At 39.3% G+C, this 10,108-nt stretch overlaps 2 protein-coding genes across 2 annotated transcripts; one reads left to right on the forward strand and one right to left on the reverse strand.

The window, feature by feature from the left end:
* On the forward strand, positions 1–5,002 carry LOC116202818 (probable carbohydrate esterase At4g34215). Its single transcript, XM_031534442.1, has 4 exons — positions 1–23; positions 3,015–3,032; positions 3,739–4,372; positions 4,733–5,002. Exons 1-4 carry the CDS (start codon positions 1–3, stop codon positions 5,000–5,002), a joined length of 945 nt encoding a protein of 314 aa, XP_031390302.1.
* Positions 5,003–5,829: 827 nt separating this feature from the next.
* Positions 5,830–9,464, reverse strand: LOC116192804 (probable isoaspartyl peptidase/L-asparaginase 2). Its single transcript, XM_031521454.1, has 4 exons — positions 9,232–9,464; positions 8,895–9,128; positions 6,630–6,716; positions 5,830–6,538 (listed from the first exon to the last, which is right to left on the reverse strand). Exons 1-4 carry the CDS (start codon positions 9,394–9,396, stop codon positions 6,038–6,040), a joined length of 987 nt encoding a protein of 328 aa, XP_031377314.1. The 5' UTR covers positions 9,397–9,464; the 3' UTR covers positions 5,830–6,037.
* Between the last annotated feature and the right edge of the window lie 644 nt (positions 9,465–10,108).

Raw genomic sequence — 10,108 nt, forward strand, 5'->3', positions numbered from 1 at the left:
ATGGAGTTTCTCCGACTTTCAATGTCTCTAACCTATTGCCCTATACTGGAGAAGAAGAAGGGTCTGACTTGGGGACAAGTCTCTTCCAACTGGGGGAGAATGATGGAGACAACGAGAAGACCATATGATGGTTCTAGAATATAATTAAAGGCTGTTGGACTGAAACCGAAGAGTCATTTCGTGTTTAGTTTTCTGAGTCGTTTCTGCACTAAATAGGGTCACATAAGATGTCATTGGAAAGCCCTAGAAGTCTAGTTTCTAATGAATCAAACTGTTCGTAATTTGGAATTGTCTAGGAAAAGTTATTGTCATTTTCGTGAGCTGTGTCCAGAAAAATCCGAGAAAATAGAATTAGAGTTAATGAGGTGTCTTGGGAAGCTAAAAAGTCCTTGTGTCCTTGTTCTATAAATAGGATGATCGTGTAAGGATATGAGCAAGTCATCTTTGAAGTAATCAATTTATATTCTAGAGTAACTCATTCTTTGAGTTGTTCTTCTCTGATTTCGAATAACTTAGGTGGATTCATAAGGTTTTTCGGGTCGTTCGCTCGTTGTTTTGGGGGCTTGGTCCTCTCTTCTCTCCTTACCGCCATCAAAAAGCATCGCTGCAAAATAGTGAGACGGAATTTCCGTCTCACAATTGAGACAAAAAGAGAGAGAGTTTTTTGTCTCTCCATTAGAGAGTAAAAATTCCATCTTTTTCTCCATCTCAATCCTTGATACCCAAATCCATTGAAAAATGTTTTTAAAAAAAAATGGGAATAGGCCAAGCTTGGAGGGACCACAGGCTTTTGTGGTGCCATGTTTTGCAATTGCGGAGACTCGAACCAAGGTTTAAATCTTGGCACACATGCTTATTACCATCCAGACTACTCTCATTTATTGTTATCTTTTAACATTTCATTATATTTATTATACATCTATAAGTTTTCATTTTAAAACTAATATTTATTTTTCTATTGCTAATTTGTTAAATACCTCCGACTAATTTTATATCTCCACTCTTATTGTGGTTTGTACCTTTTTCCTAATAATATTTATCTCTTGTTTATCATTTATTTATTATTTTAACTACAAAACTTATAATGTACAATTAATATTCATCACTTTTATTTTGATAATATTTTAAACTTTGATATACTTTTCTTATAATTCATATTCATATACCTTGCTATTCGTGATCTCATTTACACTCAACATTAAAACTAATAGGAGCAATTAATAACTTGTTTGATGCATTTACTCTGCGAGTGATTAAATTTTTAAGTGTGAAATCCTAAAAAAATTTTGGATTTTAGAAAAGGAGAGGAAGAAGATTCGGAACGAAAAAAGGAGAAACAAAAGTAAAAATAATTATTCAAATTTATAAGTAGTATCTAGATCATAAAAACGGAAATTTAAGACAAAAACTTTCATCTCATGTGGATAGAAACGGGAATTTGAGACAGGCTTGTTCGTCTCACTCCCCTTGAGACGAAAATTTTCATCTTATGTTTTGTCTCAAGCTAGAGACGGAAAATGAGATGGCATTGTCCGTCTTGCATTAGTGAGAGATAGAAAATTTCGTCTCATCAAATTAATAGATGAAGTTTTATGTCTCCTGACTTGTCAAAAAAAGAGATGGAATTTTATGTCTTGTTTTCCGTCTCAATGTTGCAACGCATATTGAGACAGAAAGATTAGTCTCACCGAGTAACGAGATAGACAAATCTGTCTCTCCATCCATCTCAAACTAGAGATGGGAAAGCAAACGGGCTTTTTTCGTCTTCAAATAGCGTGGGACGCAATTGAGACAAAGACTTCCGTCTCTTCATAGTTCGAGGCAGAAGCGGTCGCCCTGTGTTCGTCTCATAATTTAGACGAATTATGAGACGAAAATTTCCCTCTGTATCACTGAGACAAAATTTTTCGTCTCAAATTTTGTCTTAGTTTGAGATGAAGATGTGCTAGTCTCAAATTTCCGTCTCTATTTGGCCACTTTCCTATTGTGTAAGTCGACTCATTGTATACATAGGATGACTAGCCTATTTATAGGCTCAAAAAGTACCTGAACTAGGAAACTAATTACGTCAAAATAATATCGTTACATTCAGATCCGATAATACCAATTAACCTAATTGATTGATGTAATCTTATTTCTTCAAATATTCTATTTCCTGAGATCTCCAAAACGTCCATATAAAAATATTTTGCTCTCTCGCACCAAGGATTCCATTGGTCCTTTACATATGGGTCAGGGCAAACAATTTTTTTTTTTTGAAGATTTTTCAATTAATGTTGAGTAAAATGCAATACGCACCATGACCTTTGCGCGTAGTTATAAAGTGGCATAACCTTTAAAATTTTGCACTATACCATCCAATGTTTTTAAAAAGAAGCAAAGTGAACCCCACTTACCTTTCTGACCACTTTTCCGATCAACAAAATAAATTATTATCAATTTATTCATTCAAATTTTAAAAAATAATTAAAATTTTAAAAAAAAACACAACAATGTAAGAGAGAGGGAAGGGAAAGAAGAGGGAGCAGGTGCCAGGGCCCGCCGCCCCAGGCAGGTCTTCGGAGGCCTATCTAGGAGGTGTTCTGCAAAGAATTCATCATCCTCCATCAAGGTCATTTTCTTCCAAGGTCGTTCAACCGTTTGACACAGGAAAGGGCTCGCCTATATGAAATCAGTTTGGTCTTGGAGTTATTTGTCGTTGAAGAGGTCGTCTGACTCTCTGATTCGATAAAAGATCTCACCTTTGGGTCTGTCTAATCAAATCCTGAATCCTGTTGTGCCCCCATTAAATGTTCTTCCATTGGAGTTGATCAAATGCGACCATCTCACTTTTGTTGGCAAGAACAGGGAATGTTAATTGATTGTTATCCCTCGTTAGCCTTGATTTCATAAGTTCTCTTTTTTCCTTTTCTAATTTTAATTTTTTTTTCATTTTTGAAATTATTTTTGAAAATCTAGAATCAAAAAATTAATAATAAATTTACTTTTGGCAGGATAATTGAGTGAAAAAGTAGTTGGGGTTGCATTTTGTTGTTTGTTAAATAGGTCGGTGATATAGTATAAAATTTTAAAGGATAGAGAGCACTTCGCCTTTAAGTCCAAATATGAGGATGCAAATTGCATTTTATTCATCAATGTTAAATATTATTCTCTTCATACGGGCCCATATCTCTTAATTTCAATTTACTCTTTGTCCAGGTCGTGCATGTTGGATGCTAAGGAATGCTATTTTTAATATATTGAAATACTTTACTATTACTATACCAATTTATCTATATTATTTTAATTTTTTTTATTCTCCTTCGGGGACAACTTCAAGGTGCAACGTGCGTATATTTCGCTAGTGTTTATAATAATGGACGCTTGGAGGCGTCTTATGGAATGAAACAAGATTCATATGTTTCGACTAGTATTGGTACCACAATACAGTTTACTCGAGGTAATTAGCCAATTAATTTGTGATCCGGGAATTATACTTAGATAGACACCGTACAGACAGAAAATTGGAAGAAATTACATAAATCATGGTTGTGTTACACATGTCATGGAGGTTGATTGCTAGGGAAACATAGAAGAGCAATAAATGCAAGTAACTGACCACTTCATAGTGTGATATTTAAGGAAATCATTGAGAGATGATTACTGTTATGTAAATAGACATATCGATCATCATCGAAGACTAAATTAGTCATATAAATACACAAATCGTTGTGAAAAGCAAAAATTCTTGGTCTCTAGTTCAATAGAATACATAATGAAGGCAAAAGGGGAGGGAATTTCACGAATGTGTCGTTTCATATTGTTGATGTTTCTTGCCGTTGCATGGCCGGTCATGCCTGAAGCTCCCCCCAAAAACATCTTCCTGCTGGCGGGGCAGAGCAACATGTCGGGCCGTGGCGGTGTGAAGAGAGATAAGACCGGCTACTTAGCCTGGGACGGGGTCGTCCCTCCAGAATGTGAGCCCGATCCCTCGATCAGCCGGCTCGACGCAAACCTTACTTGGGAGCTGGCCAAGGAGCCACTCCATGAAGGCATCGATGCCAAGAGAATCAACGGGGTTGGGCCAGGGATGCCCTTTGCCCACGAGATTCTAAAGCTTAAGCCGGATTATGGGACCATTGGTCTGGTACCGTGTGCGCTCGCCGGAAGCTCCATCGACCGGTGGCAACGTGGGACGGCTCTGTATGATCGTCTGATGCTGAGGGCCAATGTTTCGGTACAGGGTGGAGGGAAGATTCAAGCGCTTCTGTGGCAACAAGGTGGCAGCGATTCAGAATCTATCGGCGATGCGATCGCATACCAACCCAAGTTGTCGAAATTCTTTAGCGACGTCCGTGAAGATCTTAAGTCTCCTGACCTCATAATCTTGCAGGTTGATTATTTCTCATCTGCTATGTTTACATATATTAGAAACGGAAAGCAAATTCAAGCAAGGGATACACACACACATAAGGGTGAATATTGCGTACTAACAGCCTTCGTTTGCGTTATAACCGGTATGGGAAACCCTATGTGAAAATTGAGCTCAGGATCTTGTGGTTTTGAGATGGTTTTAGAGTTCGGGAACATTGAATCTCATTTACATGTGCTATATTTAGCTTAATAGTACACAATCTCCATGTCGAACGAGGTGGGTGAATTTTTTAACCTGCTCTTGGTTAACGTGCTCTTGGTTATCAAAGCATAATTTTCATTTGACTCTGCTCCTTCTATTTTTTTCCATTATTTCCAGATAGCAATTGCACCGGGGAAGAAACGGTTCACAAGTCTCGTGCGATCCGCTCAATTCACAGTAGAAGACCCTAACATTCGAACTGTCGATACAGAGGGAATGCCGGTGGAGTGGGACCATGTGCACCTCACAACTCAGGGCCAAATTCAGCTCGGCAAGATTCTCGCGTCGAGATTTCTCGATCCACCAAGCAACCAAACCTTCAATCTGCAAGGGGTAACTTTCTTTTCCCCAAATTTCTCACCGGCCAACTCTTTTATCCTGACATGATTTCATTAGATCTGAATCATCAACTATCCCTCGAATCCTTTCGATGCAGTAAGACAAGGGGCTGGGGAAGAGTCTCAGATGATATATGAATTCGGGATAATTGCCATATACATGCACCTGGGCATAATTTCCTCAGTCCGTGGTGCATCCAAGTTAATTAATATTGTCAGCAGCGATACTCCGGTAAGAAGTCGATCGGTGAATTTTCGCATTCAGCAAAAGATTTATGAAAAACCTAACGATAAGCCTAATGGCCACTGCTTGCTTCTACATTCACAACCTTATTTCTTCTTTTATGCTTACTTTTTTCCATGTAAAATAAGCCAAATTGTCGTGGATATGAACCCATTTCCTACAGTAATTTGATTTAAATGTCACATTTTTTCCCCGTTGTCGTCCTTGAGGATAAATCACGAGGATAGTAGCAAACCGTAAGATATGATATCACAAGTTCATGTACCAGCTTCATAGAAACTTCAACAAAAACGGTGGTCCATCGACTGGCCCAGGTAGTAGATTAATTCCACGGGCACCTTGCTGATCCAAGCGGACTGGAATAAGACTAACCGATACTCGTCTATTTCGTTTCCGACTCACCAAAAGCCCTTGTAGCGGGGCGACTTCAGGCAATGCATTCGCCTGTTATCCTATTGTTAACAGGCCTTTACAGACCGATGGATGCATCAAGCTTTTGAATCTTCTATGCTAGATTCATGCTAGATTTATTTGTGGTTCATCAACATTCAACCAACCAGTTAAGATCATAGTTTTTGGATCATTCAATTACCGATCACTCAAGTGATCTTAGAGATTTCGACAAATTGAAATTGATGAAAGTCGAGAAATTCGCACTACCATTACGGTTCTTGATCACAAGCGACACTTAACCGACACCGGGTATTTCTATTGGGTAAAGTTATAAAGCTAATTAATCGCGACAGTTGCTTTAACATACAAGCAGAGCACAAAGACGAATTAGGATGAGAGCGGACCTATTGGACTTCGACTATCTGATATTTTTTGGTCTCGATTCGATTAATTCCAGATGGCAACCTCCATGAACCCGTTTTCGCTGGCAAACCCCCTAAACATCCCATTGCTGTTAAACCCACAGGCAACGTCCCCGTCCCTCGACACAGCAATTATCCCCGCCTTGCCCCCCTCGTCAAGCCTCTCCTTGACCACAAAATCGACCGCCTCCTGCAGGCCCAGGCCTTTGTACTCCATGACTGCAGCCACATCCCGAGCCAGCGTCCCCCTGATGATGGCCTCACCTTCCCCGGTACAGGAGACCCCGCAGAGATTGCAGGCGTAGGTGCCAGATCCGATCAGGGGCGAGTCTCCGATCCGGCCACTCATCTTGTTCATTAGGCCACCTGTGGAAGTGGCGGCAGCACATCGGCCTTCGCTATCCACTACCACACACCCCACTGTCTCTGGTGCATACACACTGATGGGAAGGCCGTTCATCATCAGGGAATTATCCACGCTCGTGCCGCAAGTCTCAAGAGCCGTGATTGGGGTTCTGTAATCAAACTGCAAATCGAACTCATCCAATTTAGATACCATTATAAGTGCTCACGACGTAATCACAGCGAATACATCTGAAATTGTGAATCAAACGTACAATGATGGTGTTTGCCTCCTGAGCCAGTTTCAGCATTCCCTTGTTCTCTTCAGTGATGAAATACTCGTTGTCCACCATCTCAACGCTCTGTCAAACAACAGTATAAAGCTATAAGCGAATTTTGTAACCCGTGATGCGAGTAAGTAAAGCTTGCACTGCCTTCCGAGCTTGTTCATCAATTTGATCACTAAATAGGCCGGTCTGAATCAACAGCTGACTCATCAAGACCACATCACGGACACACAAAGCAGATCCACGTATAAGGTTAGAGTCACTTAGGCTGTATTTGGTAAACCGACTTTGGTTAGTATAAGACTTCAAAATTCTTATCTCATATATTTTATTAACTGAAAATCCAAAACCCATATTTGGTGGCGATACTCTGTGCTAGATACTCTAATTCTATCTACATCTACGCTAAATACATAATTGGGATATTCAATAAGATATGAATTCCTATCCAATCTCCTTTTATATTCCATCCTAAGCCGACGACCAAGAACAACCATTAGGTATAGGATTCTTCAATATGGACAACAAATTGAAATAAAAGAAATCTTGGTGATTTTATGAGGAAAAAAGAGTAAAAACCAAAAAGGGCATTACGACATTAAAAATTGAAAACAGTTTTGTTCGATTAAGCCGATGAATACGAGGAACCAGTTCTATTCTCCAGGGAATTTGAAACATTCAAAACGCATCTTGTGAAATGTGAACATCAACCGTGACAATCGGAGAGATCGCCCGCCGATGTCGCGTTTGGATTCAAAGTGAGATTTTAAAATCTTACTTTAATTTAATTCTACTCACAACAAAACAAAATAACTCATATAAAGTCAAAGGGGGATCCCATTTATACCACTCTTTTTCAAAATCAAAATCACATAACTCATACAAAGTCAAAGGGTGGGCTCCGTATATATCAATTTATATCACTCTTTTTCAAAAACAAAATCTAATTTTAAAATGTTACTTATAAACCAAACGAATCTCCCACTTTAAGTTTTAATAAGGAGTGGGACCGATCGAGACCCGTCCCATGCATGCTCCCAACGACCCAAAACGACAAGAAAAAAAAAAGGGGACATGTTAAGGGAAGGTGAATTCAACCTTGGCACTTTAAATTAAAATTATGGTAAATTGCACTGGTGATTTAAAAAATTTACAAATATTTTAATGTGGTATAAAAATTTTTTTGCTACTCAATGGTACAAAATGTTTCAAAATTGTTTAGGTATAGTACAAACCGTCATCTCGCTATTAACGCCGTCAAGCCGTCTTTTACAAAATCTGTAAATTTTGCACCATCATGTAACTTATGTAAAACATTTTGTACTATTAAGTTATAACTTCAAAACATTTTGCACCATCATGTAACGTCCCTAAAAAATTGGCTTTCCACTATCAGCGTCGATTTGACGACGTCAATGGCAAGATAACGATTTGTACTATACTGAAACAACTTTAAAATATTTTGTACCATCAAGTAGCAAAAAAAACTTTTTGTACCATATTGAAACATTTGTAAAACTTTTTGAACCACCAGTGCAATTTACCCTTAAAATTATCGATTCTGATCGTTATATTGTTCGAATGTTCCTAGGGGCCGGATTCTTACGGCCATTAAAAAGTGACTGTTACTCGTCCGTCTAGCAAGTCCATGTACCGATTATTAGTCGTGAATCGAAATTGGTTAGTAGGTGTGTTTGATTTGTGTTTAGTTTTAGAGTTAAGTAGAGTTGAATTTTGATTTTAATTAAGCTGTAATGATTGTGTTATTGAATTATAAGAAAAAATATAAAAAAATAATGAATAATTAAGAAAAAGTAATGATTGTGTTGTTGAATTGTGAAAAAAAGTAATGAATAGTTGAGAGAATTTAGTATTAAAAATTAAATTAATTTATTAAAAAATTGAAAAAAAAATAGAAAAAAGTAATAACTGTATTATTAATTTTTGTTATGTAATAAATAGAAATAAAATTAAAATTAAAATTTTAAAAATTTTATTGCAAAATCAAACGGAAGAAGGCGCCGAAAGGAACGCTTATATCGTCCCTGGAATCGAATCTCCCTTCTGCCGCACGGCGGGATCCCGCACGGGGGCATCTTACAGGATCGTCACGTGCCAATGAGACGACAGAGATTTTGGAGCACGTGGAGTAAAAACTCGGGGCCCACACAATTTGTTTCCTTTTGTTTTTTTTCTGGGCGCCCCGAAAACAGCGGACACAAAGTGTATTAGGGCAAGGGGAGACTAACGTACCTGTTGACGGGCGAACTCCTCGGCGCCAGCGAAGGCCAGGTAAGAGTGCGGCGACTTCTCCATCACCAGGCGGGCCAGGGACACTGGGTTCTTCACCGTTGTCACCCCCGACACGGCCCCGCACTTCCTCCTCGGCCCGTCCATTATGCTCGCCTCCATCTCCACTGTCCCCTTCTCCGTCAGTGCCGATCCCCGCCCCGAGTTGAACAGGGGATCGCTCTCCAGCTCTCTTACCTGCCGATCACAACGTTAACAATATCACCGAATCAAACAAAACTCGGCAAAGGCGAAAAAACTGATGAGAGAAACTGGGGGAGATAGAGATTGGATAACGTACGACGAGTTCGACGACATCGATGGCAGGGAGAGAGGAGCGGAGGGCGGAGACGCCGAGGTTGAGGCAACGGGCGAGGAGTAGTTTCGCTTCCTCCTGCCGGTGGAGAGGGACGTTGGGGTCAACTCCGGCGCCGCCGTGAACTGCGATTGCCCAGCCCCTCCCCATTCTCTGATCTCAATCCCTCTCCTTCTCTTCTCTCTCTGATCGTGTCTACTTCTGTAAAACTACAATGCAACACGCTAAGGACTCGGGCGGGTTTTTATAGGCTCTCTGTCGGGCCCGCTTATATCTGTTTCGGGTCGGGTCGTATTTGCCCTTGGTGATTTGGCTCCTAGTAGGACAAACAGGTGTAATTCTTATCACCCAAAAAAAAAAAAAGTTGTGATTTCTTTTTTTTTTTTTGCCAAGTCATAGATTGTGATTTCAATTCCCTCATATATAGATTGAAGCCTACTATAAAGGCAAAAGGGTATTTTTATAAATTAAACAGACTTAGGCCAGAAGTACAAACTATTACACTAAAGTTTTTTTTTTTTGGTGAATAAGTAAACCCACTAATTTTATTTTTAGATAAGTCGGTCATTAAAGTTGTTATTTCCTTATGTATGGGTCCATTTTTCCAGTAATCGCTTTCGACTCTTTTATGTTTGCAAATTGCAGCTATCACGAACTTTGCTTATTGAGAGTTTCAATTTATTCTGGATAGGCATAATAGTACAGCGCATGCACCGAAGATCGTATTATGCTTCCATCCACATAGTTAAGAGCTTTTCATATATTGTCATTTCGTGATAGTCGAATTGATTGTCATTATCCGATCTATAACTATAAGATTTCTTTTGCCTTTGTTCCCCTTTATGAGCTTTTGTTGGGAAGA

Source organism: Punica granatum, chromosome 1 (assembly GCF_007655135.1).
Source record: "Punica granatum isolate Tunisia-2019 chromosome 1, ASM765513v2, whole genome shotgun sequence".
Taxonomy (NCBI): domain Eukaryota; kingdom Viridiplantae; phylum Streptophyta; class Magnoliopsida; order Myrtales; family Lythraceae; genus Punica; species Punica granatum.